This window comes from Sceloporus occidentalis, unplaced genomic scaffold (genome assembly GCF_023333645.1).
Source record: "Sceloporus occidentalis isolate IW3139 unplaced genomic scaffold, rSceOcc1.0.p SCAF_111, whole genome shotgun sequence".
In the NCBI taxonomy this organism is placed as follows: domain Eukaryota; kingdom Metazoa; phylum Chordata; class Lepidosauria; order Squamata; family Phrynosomatidae; genus Sceloporus; species Sceloporus occidentalis.
The window spans coordinates 2,296,612-2,321,148 of NW_028317091.1; the positions used below are offsets into that span (position 1 = coordinate 2,296,612).

General features: G+C 42.8%; 1 protein-coding gene across 3 annotated transcripts in view; it reads right to left on the reverse strand.

Moving 5' to 3' along the window:
• LOC149283142 (scavenger receptor class A member 5-like) overlaps positions 1 to 24,537 on the reverse strand; it is a 99,331-nt gene that overhangs the window by 18,409 nt on the left and 56,385 nt on the right. The window contains exons 6-7 of one of the 3 annotated variants that reach the window (XM_089497932.1): positions 13,156 to 13,200; positions 2,020 to 2,040 (exon numbers count right to left, since the gene is read on the reverse strand). In XM_089497932.1, the coding sequence (XP_089354058.1) occupies positions 2,020 to 2,040; positions 13,156 to 13,200 (66 nt within the window). Of the gene's footprint in view, positions 1 to 2,019; positions 2,041 to 4,776; positions 4,807 to 10,038; positions 10,055 to 13,155; positions 13,210 to 24,537 lie in introns of all 3 variants that reach the window. The other 2 variants (XM_089497931.1, XM_089497930.1) reach the window with 2 other exon arrangements.

Here is a 24,537-nt window from a genome sequence, read left to right on the forward strand (position 1 = left end):
AAATTCTAATTCATAATCTATAATATAAGTAATTCTAATTCTAAATTCTAATTCATAATCTATATTCTTCTATCTATAATACATAATATATAAGTAAATTATTTCTAATCTATTAATATTATATAACTTAATATTAATTAATAAATCATATACTGAATCTGATTTAACCTCACTTTAGCTTAGTGGGTTTGAGAGCGTCTGCCTAGAGGTAGACTTATAGTAAGGAAATATAGCTTTAGGCTAGCATAGTAGTAGGCTAAGCTCTTAGGCCCATGTAAATTCAAATTAAAAATAAAATACTGCTAGTTATTAAATAGTTAATCTTGAGTTAATAATTTAAATAACTTTAGCACTTTATTTTTATTTTTTTTTATTTTTTTTATAGTTTTTTAAACACTACACTACACTACACACACAACACAAAATTTGAAATGGATCCTCCTTTTGGGACTAAGGAGGGACAAGCTCCATCTACCACCGCCACCACCAGCACCACCACCAGCACCACCACCAGCACCACCACCAGTTCTAAGATGCAGCCTTTGCGTCAGTCTAGTCGGCCAAGTAGGCCAAGCTCTCGCTTATCATTTGGGGAAGCATTGCTTGAAGGATCATCAAGTAAAGGAAAGGCACCAAAAGCAGGCAGTAGTAGTGCGGCTAGGCCCACAAGCTCTATGGTTTTTTACGGAAAGCCTAAAGCACCAGAAGCATGTTCAAAGTTAAAGAGTAGCACAAGTAGTACCAGCCCAGTGACTAAAAAGAAGTGCCTTTTGCCCCAAGCAGCATCTTCCCCATCCACCAGCAGCATGCAAGGTACCAAGCAGAGCCAAATTAGCAGCAAGACTCAGAGGGGTCCCAAACCAAAGCGATCTCATTCCTTTGTAGGGAAAACCACCACCACCACCACCCCCACCTCTACCGCCTCTACCACCACTAGTGCTGCGCCTACTGTTCCCACTGGTACCGCCACGCCATGTCCTCCTAGTACCTCTAGCAAGCCACCAAGTCCTTACAAAATTTTTGTAAAGACAGTTAGAGAGAGGGCTACACATAGTGGAACTCCACCTAGCGAGGTAGCAGAGGAGCCTGAGACTGAGAGGCCAAGTGCAGAGTCTATTCTTCCTGCTCGCACTACTACTAGTCACGAGTCTCACGACGATATCAGTCTTAGCTCCAGCCTAGCAGGAATTCCATTCGATCTGGCTAATGAAGAGCTAGACTATGAGCCAGAGGAAGTAGAGGAGATGAGTGGTCAGGAATCAGATTCCTCAGGGAGCAGTGTCCAAATGACTAGTGCACAATTTTCCCCTGAGCCTCCACCTTCTCCGCTACGATCATCACCATCACCACCACCACCAGCAGCAGCAGCAAAACCTAGCAAATCTAAAGCAATTAGCAGTCCCACTATGGCCAGTACTGTTACCACCAGTCCCACACCACTAGTTCTGCCTCTGTTCATCCACCCCGAGCAGTAGGAGCAGCACCCAAGGCACACTCCAGGGCTATGCGCGCCCCAATTTGGGAGCACTTTGAAAATGTTGAAGAAGGGCGCTATGGAAAATGCAAACATTGTGGGAAGCTAATAAGCAGAGGGAAAGTGTCTGGCCATTTTACCAGTGCTAGCATGAAGCATCACCTCAGCACTCAACACAACGCTGTGCTATTGGGGAAAGATGCAGAGGGAAAACTTAGTGCAGGCAGCATAGCTGGTGGCCGTGGAAAAACCCCAACAGCTTCTTCTTCTGAGCCAATAGCAGCAGCAGCAGCAGCAGCAGCAACTAGTGCTGGCAGCCAGAGACCAAGGCAGGTTGGAGCACTGCATGTCCAGCCCACCCTGGAACAATTTGTGGCATTCCAATCCAAAAGGTCAATGCCCAAACAGCAGGCCAATAAAGTAACGCGACTGATTGGTCAGTTCATTGCTGTTGGAGGGGCATCCTTCTCTATGATCGAAGGGGAGCCTTTCAAACAATTGATGGCGGCTGTGGCTCCACAATATACAGTTCCGTCACGTTCCACTTTCAGCAGGAACATTGTCCCCTCATTGTATCGGTCCTGTGTTGCAGCAGTGAAAGAGGAGCTTTCCAAGGCTGCTGGTCAGTCTGTTCATTTCACTACAGATTTGTGGAGTGCACCTAGCGGCCAGCATGCCTTTCTTTCTTTGACAGCACACTGGTGGCAGCCCGGTGTGTCTAAGGAAGCTGCTGCAGCAGGCTACCGATCTTTCCTTCTCCATGCAGAAGTGATGGATGAAAAGCACACTTCCCAAAACATTCTGCATGCGATGAGGAAAATGTTTAGCCTTTGGGTGGGAGCAGAGGCGGGCACCAATGTTGAAGTTGGTTTTGTGGTAACTGACGGAGGTGCCAATATGGTGAAAGCGCTGCGAGATGGTCATATTGTTGGTGTGCGCTGTGCAGCCCACATCATCCATCTTGTAGTGAAGGCAGCAATGTCAGAAGGAACTAATGTGGCAGCAGTAGTTCTGTCCCGCTGCAGAAAGATCGCTGGGCACTTTCACCATAGTGTTAAGGCTAGCCAACTTTTGAGGGAAGAGCAAGAGAGGTCAGGTCTTCCCGTACACTGCCTACGTCAGGATGTCAGTACACGGTGGAACTCCACGTTAGACATGCTCGAGAGGATTTTGGAGCAGCAGAGGGCAATCCATAATCTTGCCTCAGAGCACAATATTGGGATTACCTCTCCATTGAATAGGGAGGATTGGACAGTGATCGCCCAGCTAGTGGCAGTCCTTAAACCATTCAGGGATGCCACAGAAAATTTAAGCTCAAACACTGCCAGTCTGGCCCAGGTAATCCCAGTGTTCTCCCATCTAGGCAGCAAGATGGATGTGTTCCTTGGAAACCGTGAGGCTGTTCAAGGTGGCACTCTACATCCTGACATAGCAGCCATAGTCAGGAAGCTGAAGGATCTGCTAAAAGTACACCTTCGCAAACGAATGGAAGAGAGTCCCGAAATGATGCTAGCGTGCCTTTGCGATCCAAGAATTAAGGGAAAGCTATCTTTGAAATTTAATGTTCTCAGTAGCTACCGGGAGCAATTGGTCAACAAGGTGCGTGACTGGCAGCGTAAAATGGGAATGCTGTCCGAGGAGGGAGAGGTGCAGGAGGAGGAAGAGATGATGTGGTCTGCTACTCCTAGCAGCAGCATCAGCAGCAGTGCCACAAGCAGCACAACACAGCTGAGTGGAGCAGCTGCGTTTTGGGAAGAGGCACTTGGGAGTATAGTTGGACCATCTGACAGAGCTAGCAGCAGAAAGCAGAGTAGTGCTGCAGAAATGGTCAAACTTTACCTCTGTGAAGTTCCTTCTGCGCCTAATGTTGATCCTCTTAGCTACTGGGATGAAAAGAAGAGTGTGTGGCCTGCACTTTCATGGGTTGCGCAGCAGCTACTATCATGTCCGCCAACCACTGTTCAAAGTGAGCGCGTGTTTTCTATGACTGGAAACATACTGAGTCCACAGCGCTCACGCATGGCACCTCATCTGATGGAGCAGATTGCCTTCCTTAAATTCAATCTGCCCAAGTTGGGTTACCCAGCTCTTAGCTTGGAAAGTTAATTTTTTTTCTCTGTAATGTTTAAGGTAGTTTCTCCCCCTGGTTGCACGTGTTTGCGGTGTGGCAACGTCTGCTACCTCCGCCGGTGTAGCCAATTTACGCTAGGGCCTAGTGTCTGAGTTCTGGAAGTCCGCTCCCAAACGCCATGGACTGACAGACTTTCATGCTTTGCCCTGGGGTGAAACAGGTGAGCGGGTCGTCAATTGCCCACTCATTCACCTTTTTCCTTTTCCAACGGTGCTGCTGGTGGTGGTGCCAGCATCTTTTGCCAGTTCGCTTCCTGGCTGAAATCATGCCTCAAATGTCCCTAATGGAGAGGGTAGTTTCTCCCCCTGGTTGCACTTGCTGCGGTGTGGCAATGCCTGCTACCTCCGCCGGTGTAGCCAATTTACGCTAGGGCCTAGTGTCTGAGTTCTGGAAGTCCGCTCCCAAACGCCAAGGACTGACAGTCTTTGGATGCTTTGCCCTGGGGTGAAACAGGTGAGCGGGTCGTCAATTGCCCACTCATTCGCCTTTTCCAATGCTGCTGCTGCTGCTGCTGCTGGTGGTGCCAGCGTCTCTTCTCTGCCAGTTCGCTTTCTGGCTAGTGTCATGCCTTAAATGTCCCTAATGGAAAGGGTAGTTTCTCCCCCCCTGGTTGCACTTGCTGCGGTGTGGCAACGCCTGCTACCTCCGCCAATGTAGCCAGCTTACGCTAGGGCGTTGTGTCTGAGTTCTGGAAGTCCGCTCCCAAACGCCAAGGACTGACAGTTTTTGGATGCTTTGCCCTGGGGTGAAACAGGTGAGCGGGTCGTCAATTGCCCACTCATTCGCCTTTTCCAATGCTGCTGCTGGTGGTGCCAGCGTCTCTTCTCTGCCAGTTCGCTTCCTGGCTAGTGTCATGCCTTAAATGTCCCTAATGGAGAGGGTAGTTTCTCCCCCCCTGGTTGCACTTGCTGCGGTGTGGCAACGCCTGCTACCTCCGCCAATGTAGCCAGCTTACGCTAGGGCGTTGTGTCTGAGCTCTGGAAGTCTGCTGCCAAACGTCTAGGACTGACAGTGTTTGGATGCTTTGCTCTGGGGTGGAACAGGTGAGTGGGTCGCCAATTGCCCACTCATTCGCCTTACCCAATTCTGCTGCTGCTGCTGCTGCTGCTGGTGGTGGTGCCAGCGTCTCTTCTCTGCCAGTTCGCTTCCTGGCTAGTGTCATGCCTCAAATGTCCCTAATGGTAAGGGCAGTTTCTCCCCCCTGGCTGCCTCTGTCTGCGGTGTGGCAACGCCTGCTACCTCCGCCGGAGTGGCCAGCTTACGCTAGGGCCTTGTGTCTGAGCTCTGGAAGTCCGCTGCCAAACGTCTAGGACTGACAGTGTTTGGGTGCTTTGCCCTGGGGTGAAACAGGTGAGTGGGTCGCCAATTGCCCACTCATTCGCCTTTCCCATTTTTCAATGCTGCTGCTGGTGGTGGTGGTGCCAGCATCTCTTCTCTGCCAGTTCGCTTCCTGGCTAGAGTCATGCCCAAAATGTCCCTAGTGGTAAGGGCAGTTTCTCCCCTCTGGCTGCGTCTGTTTGCGGTGTGGCAACGCCTGCTACCTCCGCCGGAGTGGCCAGCTTACGCTAGGGCCTTGTGTCTGAGCTCTGGAAGTCCGCTGCCAAACGTCTAGGACTGACAGTGTTTGGATGCTTTGCTCTGGGGTGAAACAGGTGAGTGGGTCGCCAATTGCCCACTCATTCGCCTTTCCCATTTCCTTTTCCATTTCCATTTCATTATTTTCCTTCTGATACACAACCAACCAAACATAACACACACAATAACACAAATAACACAGTGACATAACACATAACACACATAACACATACACGTACAATGCAAAAATCACAAGGACCTTTCCTCTTGTTATTTGTCCTGGCCTTCACTTCTACACTCACTAGCATTAATGCTATAACTCACACTTCATACTATAACATTTTTCCATCCACATACCTGCCAACAGACCCAACTTTTTCAGGGACAGTCCTGCTTTTTTCCAGTCCTGTCCCATCTAATTTAGCTAAACTAGGTATGCAAATACACGTTGGTAGTTATAGCTCGGTAGGTAGCACTAGTATAAACATTAAATAAATATAATAAAGTACTAAATAATAAATCTAACTTTAAAATACATTTAAATAAACCCCTAATTTTTTTTTAAAACCCATTAAAATTAAATTATTATTTAGACATAATACATCTTTAACCAAAGCAGTGCACTGCTACTAATCTTAAACATAACCGTACATTAACCCTAAGCTATTTTTTAGTTCTTGTCCAACATTTTTCCATCCGCATACCTGCCAACACACCCAAGATTTTGGTGGACAGTCCTGCTTTTTTCCAGTCCTGTCCAGTAAAAGTTGGGTTGTTGCAAAGTATGCCATTGTAAATAGGTAGCAAATGTTAGGCATGTATTACAAGTGGTCCAAAATCAATTTAAAAATGTAAAATAATCCCTATTCTTTTATTAAACATCTATGGATGTGTGATTGTGTATGATAAACGGAGGCCAAGTTCCTTGGAGCATTTGTCTCTAGGTCATTTTGTGTACAGTACACCTCAGTACGTGTGTGCAACTCTATTGGTCGTTTCGGCAGGGGGCTGGCCTGCCATTAACGAATGAAGTGCGTTCTGCAATTCACTAGTTGATGCCAGACCAGCCCCCTGCCGAAACGACCAATAGAGTTGCACACACGTTCCTTCACGGCAGCTGCTGCTGCTCCGATGTGTTGTTAACCCCGTATTAACCCCTGCAAGGCAACCGGGAAGGAAACGAAGATTAAACGAGCACGAAGAATGTCCGCGAATATTCGCCCGAAGAGAAGACAGGAACGGGCGAATATTCGCGGAATACGAAGGTTTTTTCCCCCCCGAAGACGAGCACGAAGACGAACACGAAGAGCCCCCTGGTGCCCAAGTCTACTTATAACCCATTATATCCCTGTATATTCCTCATATTATATATTATATACTCTCCGGCCGTATAACTAATCCCGTCCTTATAACCCGTTATATCCCTGTATATTCCTCATATTATATATTATATACTCTCCCCCGTATAACTAATCCCGTCCTTATAACCCGTTATATCCCTGTATATTCCTCATATTATATATTATATACTCTCCGGCCGTATAACTAATCCCGTCCTTATAACCCATTATATCCCTGTATATTCCTCATATTATATATTATATACTCTCCACCCCGTATAAATAATCCCGTCCTTATAACCCGTTATATCCCTGTATATTGCTCATATTATATATTATATACTCTCCGGCGGTATAACTAATCCTGTCCTTATAACCCGTTATATCCTGTATATTCCTCATATTATATATTATATACTCTCCGGCCGTATAACTAATCCCGTCCTTATAACCCGTTATATCCCTGTATATTCCTCATATTATATATTATATACTCTCCGACCGTATAACTAATCCCGTCCTTATAACCCGTTATATCCTGTATATTCCTCATATTATATATTATACACTCTCCGGCCGGATAACTAATCCCGTCCTTATAACCCGTTATATCCTGTATATTCCTCATATTATATATTATATACTCTCCACCCGTATAACTGATCCCATCCTTAAAACACGTTCTATCCCTGTATATTCCTCACCCAGCCTATGAATTACGGCATCTAGTGAATATGATAACGCAGCCTTTGTACCTTTAGATTTTCACTTGACCACCAGTTAGTTTTGTCAAATTTCTTGGCTTGAGACTATTGAAGTGAAGCAACATTTTTAAGGGAAACAGTTGCAATACTGTAGACATAACGTATATAATCCACCCATTTTGGGCATAGTTTAAAGGTTCCACATCTAAGAATTAAAAATGTTGGAATTATGTTTTCTTGTTTTTTCATTTTTTTTTTTTTGGTTTCTCTTTTCCATCTATTAAATATGTGAGGTACTGAAACCTTAATGGTTTTAAGATTAATGTATCAAACTGGTTTTTTTTTAGAACCACTTATATCATAATAATGATTTTCCAGGTATACTTTATGTTGATAAATCAGGAAAAATTGTTTTAAGATGTGAATCAGGAAAGATGATCGATGGCTTCAAACACATACTAAAAATAAAGAAACATTACTAAGAAAGATAGTTAATAAAGATACTTAGGATACGGAGTTAAAGTATTTGCAACAAAGGACGAGACCAGACAACACTTAGTTTGCCCTATAGCGAGTACCGGCTCAGAGGAGTCCATATTTTCAGGGGAGCAGGGCCGGAGTGGGGGGTAACAAGGTGGCCCTTGTGCTTTACATCTGGTGGCTGCCATGGCTGGACATGTGCGGTCGCACATTAGGTTTTCTTGCCAAAGCAATGTGCAGCTGGACATATCCAGCTGGTGGTGCGGCAAATTGGGTGAGTATGGCTTCCTGTAGCCCCTTACTTCCGAGGAAATGCCCGCGAATATCTGGCAATTGCTAAGAAGAAAGAGGCTATAGGAAGAAAGGGTCAAGGGGTATAACCAAACGCCACCTGGGCATGGTCAAGGACAGGACCACAACCCACCATACTCAAAAAGTCACCATGTGGTGCTCATTTTGTTGTAATGAGGTTGATTTTACAGCCAGTCAGGGGGGATTAGAAGGTCTCCCCAACCAGCCATTGATCCTCGCTGCCCATAAAAACTAGGACACTTGGGTGGTATGACTTTTTGATACTTATAAGGGCTTATGGTTGAAGGTATATTTTTTTAAGAATGTTGGAGGATGCATTGGGAAGCCATTCTTTAGTGATCGTAAGGGAATATAGCATAGTAAACAGTTAAGGTTACATTACGCTCTTACAGATGATAACGCTTTACAAGATAGATTGTCCACCTCCCTGTGCCAAACGAGTTGGGCTCTGAGTCCATTTATTTCATCTGTAACTTTGTATCAAAGAGTTATTCAAATACACAATTCCTTGTCATTCCTGCAACGGCTGATGAAGAAGAGTCTTGTGAATTACTCTTGGAGATAGATTCTTAGTACATCCCTTAGCACACCTACTAGTAGTCTTCTTCTGGCGGAGTGGGACAGTCACGGCCGTGGTCAGCTATGCATGCAGCGGGGCTAGTCACATGTGGAGGCGGGGCTAACCCTGGATGGGGCGGGAATAGCCCTAGACAACCTCAAATAGCCAGGGAGCAGGAGAGGAAGTGGGTGGAGAGTGGGCGTGACCTAATGATGCTTCCCTCCCCGGAGAAAGAGGAAACTGACCCAGAGACAGTTCCCAACTATTCCCTTTGGCTCTCCTTTCTAGTTGTAAAAGAGGAGAATTTTATTTTTAACACCTTAAATGTAACACAAGAAAATACTAAATTTTATTTTGTGGCCACAGTTCAAAATCTGTATTTTATCAAATAATTTTAATTTAGAAAAAGAAAACCACATTTTCCATGCGGTACATGAGCCCATGTTGGCTTTTTTCATTTATTCGTTCTAGACACCGAAAAAATCTAATCCAGCACGTGAGAATAATTTAACGTGGCACCTCGCCTAAACTTGTTTTCTCATTTAAATGTATGCAGTTTTTTTTTTTGCAGCCTTGTGGATCGGCGCCCAAATAGATTTCAACCCTTGCTGGGGTTTTTTTTCTCAACATTAGCATGAAAGATGGGACGCACATGTTTCGTATGGAAAGGCTTCACAGGAGCTTCTAATTGGACAGAACTAGTTCTGATCCATGGGTTTCTTCACAGAACTTTTTTCATCTTCATCATATTTATTAATGGATTTCTTTTTGAGAATCAATAGGTTTTGTTTTTTTTATATAATAATAAAATTCATTATTTTTAATATTATTGCCAAAATAACAGCCAGAATAAAAATGGAAATAAATAAAAAAAAATGGAAACTAGAAAACCTTTCTCCCTTGGGAACTATATTTGATCTATACATATGCTTGAATATTAACGGGATTTTTAAAGAAAGACCTTGCCCTATAAATAGTTCCTCGATTTGTTGATGAAAAGTTTATTTTAAAGTATAGTTTTTGATATCATTCCACAATTAACAGAAGAAATTAATTTTGCCGTGTATGTTCGTTTTTGACATTTTAAGATGAGTGCATCTTAAAAGTGAAATTCTGCATTTTGGCTGCCATTTCTACTATAAAAAAAGGATGCCCATGAATAATTTTATCTTCTGTGCATTGAAAAAGGTCTTAGTCTTTCCCTTCAGAAAAACTTGATATCTATATATATTATATTTTTTCGCCATTTTCCAAATTAAAAAATAAAATAAAATATGAATTATTTTAACTGCCTCTGAATCCCTTCCAATCCAGTAATGTATTTTTTATGTGCTGTGGTCCATTTTTTTTATACTGTGTATTCAAGGTGAGATTTTAGTGGGTATTAGTAAAGGGCAAAAAAAAAAATCCGCATGTATCACCTCTTAACACACGCTTCAGTGGATTTAGCATAATCCCCCCACCACTAGCCTCCCCCCCCTGCTATTTGCCATGCCGGCAGCTAGAAAAGCTGCCGGCAGACAGAGCCCTATTCTCACCCGCTCTAGCGGCAGATCAGGTGCTGCAGTGTGCGCCCGCCAGCTGGATATGTACACATAGAAACATATTGTGTGGCTTGTCATGTCCAGCTGTCAGTAGCACTTACGTCATGGGGCGGCCACCGGCCTTAAAGTGCCAGGGCAGCCTCATTATCCCCAGTCTGGCCCTGATTGGCTGTGATGTGCGTTGACATCATCATCTTGCCGCTGCAGCTTATTGGCCATCAGGAACTCCTATCTAATGTGCAGAAAGTATTTAAAAAGTTTGCTTATTCTTTAAGAACACATTATATAGTTTTTTTTTTGTTTTTTTTATAGTTTCTATTTTTGTGTCTACCTTAAGAAAATGTACAAACATAGATACCACGAGAGTCCTTCCTATAGAAAAGCATCAGAATTGCATTCTCTTCAACATTCGTGTGGAACATTTCTGTTAATAATATGGACAGCCCATCACATTTGGTTTAACTTTAGCTATTAGATACCAAACCAAACAAACACGTTTGACCATTTCCTAGCCAAAAACAAGGGAAAAAAACCCAAAAGCAGTGTTTGTATATTTGAATAATACACATATATATACGATTGTTGACTAACAAAAGAAAAGAAATTCAATAAAGCCACTAGAGAAGATGGAAAACAGAACATTAAACAAAAGGAAATAATTCCAGCTCGGCTGCCTGGGGGTATTTGGTTGAGTTTAGTCCAAAACACAAAAAAGAACCGAGATTAGACATCAGGTCCTCATATAGACTGTGAAATGCAGAAAAGGGACCGTTTATGGTATTTAAAGGGATACTCCAGCCATCATATGCACTTTAATGCTTGGCCCCTTCACATTTTGGGGGTTCTGCAGATTCCCCTCCCCCACCTCCATCTTTTGCATTTTGTATGTGATATAGGCCAGGTGGAGGTCTCTTAAGACCCCCGTGACCATGTACAGAAAATGCTTTCACTGATGTCATCTGCTCAAGACCAGGCATTCATCCTAGGTCCTCCTAACCAAGAGGTCCACCATCAGTGGTTGTCCAAAGGCAGGAGCTCAGCATCAATGCCCCTTCTTGGGGCCTAAAATGTGACATGAAAGGAATTGCATTAGGGTAAAATGAAAGAGTTGGGGAAACAATTACTTAGTCTTTAGATCGAGCTTTGCGTCTCCTTATATCATATCAATATCATGAGGATGCTCATGTGCCGATCTGCATTAGTGCCGCTATCCTCTCACGTGGTGTGATCAGGAAAACCGGGCTGCTGAGACCTGCCTCCTGATCACTGTATGATGAGCAGGCCCCCTGGGGAGTGAGTAGAATAGGGGGAACTGTTTTCAGTTTTTTCAGAACTTTCCCAGGCGAAAAAAAAATAATATTCCTTTTTTTTTTTTAACCCTTTGTTATCTCATATCTCCCTTAACATATATCACCCATTTAAACCAAATAGTTGCGTTTCGTAGATGCCTCATGAAATACTGGACACTTGGGACGTATGATAATGTGTCTGTGTGCTGAAACCTCTGGGCAGAAACAGTATTGAAAAAGTGGCATTTTCTACAATTTTTAGAATGCCTCCAATGAAAAACCAACAATGTTTTACTGACGATGGCCACATGCTCAACTAATGCTGTAATGACGCGGCTCAAATTCCCTTGAAGGAGAACATCTTGTGTCCACGACTAACGATAACAGGACAGACAACACTGACCATGAAGGTCTGGCCCCCCCAGTTGGAGCCGCGGTTAGATATTACCGCAGACTGTCCTTTCCCATAGACCTTCTCTATCGTCTGTAGGCTAAACAAACAGGAATGAGTCTCCGAGAAGATACATAAGTCCAGGGCTTGGGTTTCTACCAAGTAATTTGGGCCGCCAGGGAACTGATATCCTGAATGAGAACGCAGAATTTATTTGGTAAAAGAAAACAGAATTACTGGAATCGCGTAGCTTTTATCTAACGGAAAAGCTTACCACGCACGCTCGTTCCTAACTTCCCACAAATAAAAGAAACATTTGCCTTTAAAATCTGATAATCTGGCGAAGAATAAAACATCCACTGTCTGCACCTTTTTTACTTTAAAAGTTTCTATAGGAATACTGCCGTTGACAAAGAACGCCAAAACTCTACCGGAAAAGCGAGACTGCCTGCACAAAGTGTGAGCAGCCAGAAAGAAAGCTGCAGGTCAGGTGAGGGGGTGAGAGAGAGAGGTTAAGGGAGGAAGGGAGGAAGTGTTTGTGTGTTAGCATGAATGTGTGTGTGTGAGTGTGTGAGAGGCACTATGTGTTAACATGAGTGTGTAAGTGTGTGTTGCACCCCTTGCCAAAACGTGCCACCTGTGCCCGAAGCCAGAAGGTGCCAGCCCCCCCTGGACCAGACCCAGAATGGCCATCTGGGAAATGCCTGGTGGGCTAGTGGCCAAAAGGGCCGCATATATACTGATACTGGCTACCTAGAAGCAGGTCAGCTCCTGGAGTATATGGCTGTGGGCTGGATACAGACAGTATCCACCATTATAAAAACGTAACGTGTGCCCGCACATATCCAGATGGCAGATGCACATATACGTCGGGGCCACGTAGGCATCTCCAGTCTCGGGCATAAATGGTCATATCCAATTGTGTTTGGGGAAAGCAACTATTTTTCCATACCTTTCCTATAAAGGTATGTCGAGGCAGCTGGCAGTCTAGGGATGAAAGATGCTGTTCTACCTACTCCGTTTAACAATTACCCAAAATGCAGCATTAGAAACATGACGGAGAAATAACACTTTGCTTGGGTAAGTGTATGTCTCATCAAGCTCTGGAGCTGCAGCTTCTCCTAAAGGTAAGTTATTTAGTCTTGCAGGTTTAATTTACAAAGTAAGTAAACAAAAGTACTTTACTCTGCATTTTTTTATGTTTAAAAGGCTGCCTGGGACACTGGAGTGTCTCTTTAAGCAAAGAAAGTGTAGCTTAAACAAATATCAACAAATCAAAATAATTTTCAGCCTATTTTTTTGTGTTTTATTTGTACACTTTGTATAATTCATAGAGCGCCGATCGGGTTCTCTTACCTGCATCCGCTCTATCTCCCTTTTCACCCTTTTCTCCTTTTTGGCCTCTTTCACCTGAAAAATAATAATAATAATAATAATAAATAACTTAATATAATAAAATAATAAAGAAAAGTCTAATAAGTGCAAACAAGTATAATATAAGCAAAATGTGTATTTTAATAAATCTGCATATTTATATTCACTGATAGCTGAGACCTTCCCCAAACATGTAATAATCCTGATAAAAAGTACACTTATCCAAGTCACCCCCATCCCGGATCAGATTGTTGGGGTTAACTTTAGTGGGGAGTTTATTTAAAATGTTGGGGTAACTTTGTGTAACTTACGTTAATACGTAACGTTGGTCCAATAAAAGCTATCAACGTCGGCTAAATACTCCATTCTCTTTCTCTAAGCAGCCTCTGAGTCCTTCTTATTGAGCCCCCTGGGGTATGTCCCATAAGGCATGGGTGGCAAACAATCTATCTACCCCTGAAAGATGGATAAAACTGGTAATTTAACCCATAAAGCACCTTTTTTATAGGAATTCACGATCAAAAGAGAGAAATAGCAATTCCTAAGACTCCAAACAAAATTATGTGTGTATTATGTCGTCCTAATTTTGTATTTTTGTATGGAATTTCTTAACAGTCGTGATGCATCCTGACTCTGTTAACATTCAACCATCAGTCCGTAAAGATGAGAGCGGGATAGACGCGTCGCTGAAACCTCTCCCCTGGAACCAATTTTAAAGGCTATTAAACGGTTACTGATCCCGCACATGTGCCATAAAGTGAGCTCATGGTGATACGCTGTCAGCTCCCTTCATACGGTATTATTACAATATGAAATGAGGATCTGCCTGGGAGCTGCAGAGCCGGTAAGATCATAGTCTGCCAGAAAACGTAATTTAAGGTGAATCCGCAGGTCGATACCTTCTTTCATCTTTTGTACAAATCACTCCATTAACTATATGGAAAGAAGAACGTGACCCGGAGACCCTGGGATACAGGGCTTCACCCGGAGGCTCCAGGTCAAACCCTGAGAGGGAGTCTGATGCTCTTGAAAAGTTGTCCAAAAAAACAAAATCTTAGCCCGATAAAGAAGTATTACCACAAACGACAATACTGTGATTTTTTGGCATTTATAATCACTGGACTAACACGGTTACCGTCAACAACGCGTGACCTGTTTAAGATGTATGTCCTGCACAACATATGGAACCAGATGATGGTCGAGATGTTGGGGGTTCTTCAACTCCCTGAATTAACTCCATTTTTATGAAACGCCAACCCCAGGGAGTTTCTCCTGCCGGAAAGCCTGAACCGGCTCTGTATAATGTATAGATCAATCTAACCATACGTTATTCAGGACTGGCTCAGCCGTTCCTACAGGAGAAGCTGGCCACATGAAGGCGATGGAATGTTCATCCAGTATTCTCAATTACCCATTCATCGTCTTGGTTGTTGAATATATAATAGCATATAATAGTATATTGTTTAGGCTTAAATAGAAAACTGTAATAATGAAAAGGAACACAGGAAATTCTTCCCATTGAACGCCTAAAACAAAATATTGTTCTCAAGGGGCATCTCAGCTGGTCAAACGCACAGAGAGCTTCGCGGGGCTGATGAGAAGCAGATGAGTGGCGTTTGCGTTATTGTTACAAATAGCAGTTATTTATTTAATGGTATTAAGTGCTTTCTGAAGAATGAAGTAATAATGCGGCTCGCGTTTGCGATAAATTGTTAAATGCAATGAGGTGAGATTTTCACTCAGTTCCTTTAAGTAACACAAACTACTGTCTTCGTAAAAAGCCCAGCATCTGGATTGTTTAACCATTGGAATTCCAGGAGGGTAGAGTTGGGGTATTTATATTTGTCGCTGCCCTAGATCTAAGGAAGGGCACCACCAGTTTTCCCCATCACATCATCGTCCTTACAACTGGGCGTCATGATATGATGTCATATCGCGGTGCTCTGCTTTTTAAGGAAGAAAAACGACTTGGCGCAGCCTTCCATGATGTTATTGGGCAGGTCGCTGATCTCCTTTTTAATTGACTCATTCAACAATGGCACTACAGGGTGTCTGATCGCCCAACAGGGCATTATTGGGGGGCTCCAGAACCCTCTCATGCTCTCATATGCAGCAAATATTCTGAGCTCGTAGAAAAGAGGGGCATCGGGGGGGGGGCAGGGGAAGATTGAGTGCATCAGGAGAGGAAAGAGGGGCACAGTGGAGAAGAGAGGGGCACAGAGGATGAAAGAGTGCATCAGGAGAGGAAAGAGGGGCACAGAGGATGAAAGAGTGCATCAGGAGAGGAAAGAGGGGCACAGAGGATGAAAGAGTGCATCAGGAGAGGAAAGAGGGGCACAGTGGTTTAGGGACCAATGAAGGACTAGACATACTAAACAGACACTTGGGAGGTATGGAAAATCACTGCTGCTTTCCAGATTGACTTAACCCTTCATTAATTCGAAAGGGTTCTGCAATCACTGCGTCAGATTTCCATGCAACATACATAATCAGGGCAAATTTGAAAATGAACACGACTAGTAAAAACGGGTAAAACGTTCATTAAAAGGATATCAGAAATCAGATGAAAAATCTTTAGATCTCATTCCCGGGGGCTGTCATGATAATAACTGGTCCCGGGGGATCTTTCACTAACGACTCTCGTTTTTGTCTGTATTTAGAGGGGAAACAAAATTCCTGTGCTGTTATTTTAAATCTAAAGGAGGTTTTAATCAGAGCTCAGACAGTGAGAGTGAAATGCCCCAGAGGGGGGCACTCCCTGTTTTTTTTTTTTCCCTTTTTGTCCCCGAAGCTGCGGTTCTGTGTATTGTTTCATTATTGAGGACCATGTGTTGAATACAATAGCTGTACTATATCAAGATAAGAAAATATACACTGCTTGACGTCTCCCTCCATCCGCCACGTGCTTCGCTCTTCATTTTCCTGACTATGACGAGAGAAAAAAAATACTTAAAAACTTTGCTCCAAACATCTGTGTATTTTCCATCTTTTATTCTTGGCAGCTGATTATACAGGGGAGAAATAAATCCGTGTTTAACTATCTCCGTCTAGTGTATGTATCCTCTGTGTTTTTTGAGAAAGTAGTGATATATAATATATTGTAGTTATTTTTAATATTTAATTAAAAATATATGTAATTAATTTTTATTATTTAAAATAAATATATATATATATATATATATATATATAATAAGGAGAAAAGTATACGAATTAAATTAATTTGAAGCAAAACTCCTTATTTTAGTTATATTTAAAATAATTATATATTTAACTATATATTATTTCATTATATTAAAAAATATATAAAAAAAAATTAAAACAAGGAGAAAAAGAGTATGCAGATTAAATTGCTTAATTTGAAACAAATTTGTTTTTATTCTTTTTTTTGTTCTTAGATATGCCTCCCCAATCACATTCATTATAATATTTTTTTACAAAGGAGCAACTAGAATATGGCTCCTGATGAGACAAAAGACTGACTAAGGTGTGACCCCCCCCCAAAAAAAAATAATTTTAACCCAAAAATATAAATGTCTTGTTCTTGCTTCTTTAGGCTGAGGCTATAGCTGGAGTTTATGAAGAAGGAGAACATTTGAGTTTGCAAAGAGTAATTTCATCAATTATTAATATTTATTTATATAGCCCCGTCATCTGATGAGATTGAAATGATTTCAACGAGTGCTTTCTGGGATTTTAGGCGATTGGATGATTTGATGGAATCTGTTAGGCTATTAAACCGAGGGTCTTCATTCAGACCATGCCCTTTGTTGGTGTCCCTCCATATGCTGATACAGTTTGTTCCTTGTATGATCCACAGTACCAGACCCAATGTGTTCCGGTGACTTTGATTCAGTCTTGTGATCAACTTTGTTCCTGATGAACCTTCTTCAAGTTATCAGACCCAACTTGTTCCTCTGACTCCTATTTGGCCATCACTGGCACTGCCATCATCCTATCTTCACATCTGGGATATGGTTTCTGAACTGAGCTTTACTCTTGGGAGCTGCAGCTTCTCCTAAAGTTAAGTAACTGTATTCCGCAGGTTTAGTGAATGCGTATTAAAGTACTTTGATATACATTCCTTGCTCAGGAGGCTTCCTGGGACTATTTAAGTAAAGAAACCGCCTTTGTGTCCTTCAGAAGAACTATGTTAATCATCAGGTTCTGGACAATGAAGACACATTTGTCTCATTCTCACTCACTGGTTTCTTTTGTTAAAGGGTAGTTGGCCAGCCGGGCCCTCTGTGGCTTTAGGATTATGGCAGAGCTTCATGACGCGGTATGGGAATACGCAGCGGTTCCAAAAAACACAGGGGATAACGAGAGAACGTTTGCGATGTGGAAAAATTAGAGCTGTAATGAGGCTCTTGTGGAGAAATTGTGTTTTCATAAGAAGCCACAAGAGCAGGAATTACTTTAAGTGAAAACGACTATATTTATGTCTTTTGGATAGATTTAAACCATAGGAAATTCTTGTGGACGGAGGGTAAGCAGGTATGATGCTACATATGGATATATATATATAGATATATATATATATATATATAGATATAGATATATATAGTCGCCGGTTTCTCCTGCTGTAAAGACTCAAACCTTAATCAGTCGTCGGTCTTGTCTTAGATTCAGGAGCCGTGTGTCTATCCCATGCATGTTTAATACCCTCACTGTATTACCCTCTACCACTTCTGCTGGGAGGCTGCTCCACGTTTCTACCACTCTCTCCTGTACCCGCAGGATGGCGGAACCCTGTCCCTTGTCTGTAGATCAGGAGTTTCAATTTAATTTTGGAAGGTACGGGCATCCAGTGGAGGGACTGGCACAGGGGGCAGGGGATGGAGAGCGACAGGGTAAGAAGACAATTCTCTCATGAGAGTGGGCGAGACAGTCGCCCGGCCAGAAACATCAGCAACCTGCGTTTCATGACAAAAAACATCCTTCTGACTTTTGCAAGGTGGGGGGGTTAGGGGCCGGACGGACGGGGGGCTCCTCCGGCTCCGGATCTCGTTTAGAACATTTTGCACATAAATTGTAAACTGAATGAAACGTCCAGAAGAATAAAAAAGGTCTGCTCGACACATTTTCCTGCAAATCACGCATTGGAGTGAAATCCATTTTTATGTCAAAGTAAACAGAAGGTGGCCCTGGAAAAACATTCCGTCATTTTATAGTTTGTGTATTTACTTCGCCAAATACGGGGACAACATAGAAAATTATTTTAACCCCTTTCAGACCCCTCGGGACGTACTATTATGTCCACAAAAAGCCAATTGTGCATGGGGGGCAGGGCTAGCAGAGCATAGGAGGGAAAGTGGGCCAAATGGAGGAAAACATGCAACCAGGGCATTCTTCCTAGACTGGATCTCTCTCTCTCTATATATATATATTATGTTCTAGTGAGACCTCATATACATGCAGCACTCAACACGCAACACGTGTCCATCTTTTAATGATGTTTATCTATTTAAAGCTTCTGTTCCACTGATTGCTGTTTTTTTTCTTTTAATTAGAAACATTGTTCTTAGTACTGCTGAATGTGAAGACCCTTCCCAGGAATCATTCTTTAATCATGTAAAAATATTTTTATACTTAATTTTTGTTTTTACACTTAATTGTCATGTGACACAAAAGCAGTCATCCATTGGTTGTTGCCATATAAGCATTTTTTTTTAAATATATATATATATATATATTTATTTATTTTAGCAATTTCTGCCTTTTTATGTGATTAAACCCTTACAGGAAAGAATAAAATGAAAATAAAACCGCTAAAATTGATTTGCTTGACATAAAAGACAGGGCGCAGTTTAAGTTTCATTTTAGTGGAACGGCATCTTTAGCGGAGTAGATTGAAAGCCCCGACCTAAAACATTATTCATTCTTGTTAAATATTTGGAATTCTAGCAAAAGGTTCTGACATTCTGTTTGTTTCCGAACTGTTTTTGTGGAGTCACTTTAACAAACCGTGACAAGTTGTATGTTAAACTTTGTTTCCTTTGTTTCACCGGGGGATAGGGGGAACATGTGTGTGTTACAATGTATTTCCTGATGTGGGATCAGAGTGTAATTATCCACATCAAGCTCCTTAACCCAGACTCCATCACAATCATGTCCAGGAACGCAGTGGGGTATTTCGGACTTACAACTTTATCCTAAAATCGCTATTTATATTGGTATCCTACAATTTGGTTGGACACATTGTATCGCCCCCAACCCCCCTATTTATTTTAAGCAGGAATAGCATTATTCTAACAGGTGCTGTATCCAAAAAATGTACAATTAACACTGTGAGCATATTAAGGCAGTATTTTGTACCTCCCAAGTGTCCCGATTTTCTTGAGACAGTCATGATTTTTGGGCGCTGTGCCCCATAGATACCACACAGTCCCACTTTTTTGATTGGGAAGATCCTCTGATCAGCCCAGGGATCTGTAAAACCGACGGAGGTCTCAGCCTCTGACCCTCTTGTTTTAGATTATGGTCTCTTGTCTCTCTTGTGATTCCACAATGCATACATTATATGCGTTAATGAAGGTAATTAGTAAAACTAATTGGCTGGCGGGGATCTTTTTTATTATAACTAATTTAGAAATAATAACTGAATCCTTCTAATTGCAGTCAATACAGAAGCAAGGATTTTTTCCAAAAATTATAGACGTTTAGGCTTAACAGGCTAGCGGTCCATGTTATGCAGGCAGAGTCCTGATGTCATACCTGGGGACTGTCTGGATTTCGCTTCTCCAGGTCACTACAGGGAATCTCTGGGTCGCGGGAGCGAAGTTGCGGCACGCCCCACTCCCGCCCACTGACATCAGCGGGACCTCCTACCCGCATTCCCGCAAGGGTTGGGCTCCGGGTAGCCGTAAAGGTTCCCAGGTATGGCCATAAGCTTGCGGTGGAATTTACCAGGACTGACCCCTCGGATCTCTCCTGTTCCTAAAAGTAGGGTAGCGAGATAGTGATAGGGACGGGGTGGAATCCGGGCAAAAAGTAAGAAGAACCACTTCCCCTCTGAAAATGGGCAGCTTGTAATGGGACCGCCCCCCTGACACCAGCGGACCGCCCCCCCCCCCCGACACCAGCGGACCGCCCCCCCTGACAACAGCGGACCGCCCACCGCCTACCCGCATTGTGAAAAGCGAGGGCTCCGGGTTGCCATAGCGTTCCCAGGTATGTGTATATAGTGCTCTGCCGTCTTCTGATTGGTGATATTATGGAGGCTCTGGAAGGGCTGAACGCGGCGGCCATGTTTCTATGTTGAAATCATATAACTTTGCGTATCCTGCTTATTCTGTTTCTCCAGTGATCGCTGTCAGATTAGGGCTTTTGGCGACTGGAAGCTCTCTCCTGCCACAGCCTCTCGCTTGGAGATGGTTTAAGGCCTGCCTCGTGCGCCTGTTTCTTTTAATGAGGTGTTTGATGGCCTCCAGTGAAAAATAAAGTTAAAAAAAATACATTTCTGATCAAAGTTCCTCTCTGTATTCCCACTAACAAGCAGTTATGTGACCCAGTTCTGTTTGCTATAAAAACCAGCAACCTTCAGTCATAGCTGATTTTTATTGTTTATAATTACAAGTACTTGTATTTAATTTACCGAGAGGGTGGTGGATAAGTGGAGCAGCCTCCCTGAAGAGGGAGTTTAAACACGCATGGGATATAGCTGCAATGAGGCTTTTTAATATTAAGCAAGAGTTTACATTCCTTTAGGATTTAACTAAACAATTTCATCTGTGCCAACAGACCTGAATTTGCCGGGATAGTCCTATTTTTTGGGGTCTGATACCCAGTGCATTGCGTTTACCCACACAGCCAGAAAAATTAGTAAATGAGCTCCGGACACCCAGTATATATATATATATATATATATATATATATATATATATATGAGGGGTGGGGCCTAAAGTAGGTGGAGCCACACAATACTGCATAACTCCGCCTACTCCCTTTTCTGTCCCCGGACACTAGGAGCAAAAGTTGGCAAGTATGCGATTTCATAAATATATACATTTTAAAATCTCCTGGGGCTTCTATTGTGTGAATCGAATGACGAAAAGGAAACGTTCACCCCGGGGGAATTCTGTTATATGCTTCCAGAGACGGGAATTGTAATTTTTGACTGATTTTTTTTTTTTTTTTTTTAGAACGTTGAGAACTCCTCTGGGTTCCTCCGATTTCCGAAACCTAATCATCTCTAAATCACGAGGCTTAAAGGGAGACGCGTCCATCTTTTACTTAAATGGTGACCTTCAAACCAATCGTCGAAGGTGTTTAGCTGAGAACAGATGTTTGGGGAACGCTGTGGCCTCCCCGGGAATTTTTTAAAGGAGCCGACCCGTATACTCTTGACATATTAACCCTGTAATAGATTTTATTAAGCGGCTCGCCAAATGTATTACCCAAACGGCTCTAATGCCTGTCACCATGTAAACCTTGACTTATTGTAATTTAAAGATACACTTAATTGAGTCACCTGTATTCAAGCAGAGAGATCAACCATAACATACTGGGAGCAAAAGCACCAATTTTGCATAATCCAGTTCTACCATAAAGTCATGGAAGCCGAGTTTCAGTACCGAAAACCGGGTTTGGCGCTGGGGTACGCAGGGGTTCATTATTATCTGGGTCTGGTCAGCTAGTCCCAGCACAAACTACTCCTCTGGGTCAGAAAATCTCCATCCTGATGTTTATTTAGATAATGCGGCCTTCAACCTGACACCGTACTCATACAGTCTTCCTGAAATGCCTCGGCTACCCCAGCCCGTGGTAAATGCGCGCACCATGTCCTCCATTTTTTATTTCACTTTTACCATTTCTTTAAGAAAAATAAGATAATCTTCGCTAATTTACCTTATATTGTAATCAAAATAATAATATGACCCCTGGGATGCCCAAAACCTACAACATTTGGGGTCATTGATGGCTGGTGGCAAACTCTGATACAGATGGAGTGCTTTAATCACATAGAATGAAGCCCTGAACCATGTATACGTTAATGTGCCCTCAGTATTATTTCTTTGGAAAGGTGGTGGAGGGAATTGCCTTCAGGCAGAGGTGGCAGAGGTTAATGACCTCCGTTGCTCCCTGGGCTGGTCAGAGGAGATCAGAGGATCTGGCCTATAAGCCCCACTGCCCACTATGCAGGACAGTGCCCTAAAAGTCAGGACTGTCGCTCTAAACACAGGACACTTAGCAGCTATGTGTCCAGTCAAAGATGAGAATTTCCCTTTAAAATAACCAAATTCTGTTCTGTTTTGTCAGGACAGACTCTCTATTATTAAACACGCCATGCCTACAATTAGTATATTCCTCCCCATCTGTTTTGGGAGGCCGGGGCAGGCTGCACTCCACCGCGGTATGACACGGCGCCCCGCGACGAAGAGATTTCATCGGATAAACATGATTCTGGCTGCAGAGAGGCAGGCGGGTTGTTTTCGTTCTCTGGTGTCGCCCCCCCCCCCCTTGGCACTGCCCGCTGCTCAGAATTCTGGCGGTGAGCTTGGCCGTTCCTCCATTAATGCAGAAAGCCGTGTTCTTGGAACTGCGTGAGCATCCCCTCCGCTTATGCAGATGAACGTTCTGAGCAACAGAGAGAGGAGAGATCGGGAAGGAAACATAAGATAAGAGCGGGACCCGCTGGCGAGTGCCGGCCTCGTGTTTCGGAGAACAACATTGAGACTTTTTATAAGGACCTCTTTGTTCCGTAAAAAAACGGGGGGGGGGGGTTGTCAGAACAAAAAGGGACAAACAACTAATAAAAATGTTGCTGCTGCTTTGCGCTCTTTCCATCTAAACAAGAGACCTCCGAGGTCTCGATAATTTATTCCACTTTACATATTTTTCTATGCTAGCCCAATAAAAGGTATCTTTCAACTGGAAACTCGTTTTTTTTTTCTTGGGCTATTGCTTTGATAACCATGTTTATTACATGTTGTAGCTAAATTATTCTCTATACATCATCCCTTATTCTGATAAGTTCCTCAAAGTCAGCAAAGGCGAACCTATGGGACACAACGGGCACACCAAGACCGTGGTCACCGACTTTTCTTTTATAAATCGGCCCAAAATAAATGTCTGTTCGTTCGGACCTCTGTTTCAGTGCTCCATCGCAAAGCAGCCAATCAGTAGAGTGAGACCTTTACAGCCGTAGAGTATTTATTTGACGTTTCCATATGATTTAGATTTTTCACTATGCAGGGGGCTCCCTTTGACACTGGAGTGGCTCTTTAACTGCTCATGGATAAAGGGCAATGAACGGAAGAGACCCAACCCGAAAACCTTTACGGAATCTAATCTGACATCACTGCTTTAATGACAGTTCTACCCATAGTGATGTCAACATTAACAAGTAGCAGATAATAATAATAATAATAATTATAATTATTATTATTGTTATTATGCCATTAAATCTAGCACTTTCTCAAATTCGGACGTAATGATACATTGCTTTTTGTTTTGTTCAATTAATCGTTAGGACACCTTCAAGACCTGCGGCAGAGGGGGCAAAAACAATCAAAAGGCCTAAGAATTTATTGTCCCAAGACATAGGGTTAATGAAGGATGGAGCAGCGGTCCTCAATACACACAAACCCCTCCTGTCGATTTGCTAAACTGGATAAACGGAACCAAAAAAGGATACAATCAAGGTGTATGCATCATAAAGCCCTCTGGTGGCTATGTGTGGAACTGCAACTAAAACACACAGCCAGTGTCCCAAAATGTTAAAATCTGGGCAGCTCAGGAGGCAAATGCCCCCCCACCCACTTGCCAGCTCACCTCCTAAGGCACTAATTGTATGCAGACTTGCCGGTTTCGAAAATTCTGGTGGCAAAGCCAGACTCGAAATTGTTTCTCTCTCATGCGAGGCCAGAGGGGGATCTGTTATTATCAGGAAGCTTATTATCTTATTATCCTAATAGAAAGGAATTCTGACTATTTGCAATTATTAACAACAATGTAGTAATTTCTTTCCATGTTAAAATGTAACAGATCCGACATTTCAGAGGCTTCGCTGGGAAAACCTTCCGAGAATACACAAGATTTATTTGTTCTGGTTACTATGTAATCCCAGACAATGATTTAATTAGGGGTTTGATTTCTTTAGCCACACATTAAAGATGCCGTTCCATCTAACGTTGAGTCAGAGTATCTCCAGATGAATGACGCCTCATGTCAAGGTGAGAATAGGCAACAGATCTGCCGTAATTATTCTGAAGAGAATAAATGTAGCATTAAAATCATCATTGCTTCTCCTGCTGAAAGCCCAGAGCCTTCCTAGAATTCATTAATTATGTAATATTTTGGTTAATCCAGAATTTTTGCTGGGATCACTTAATTGTCACGTGACACAAAATCCGGCACTGATAG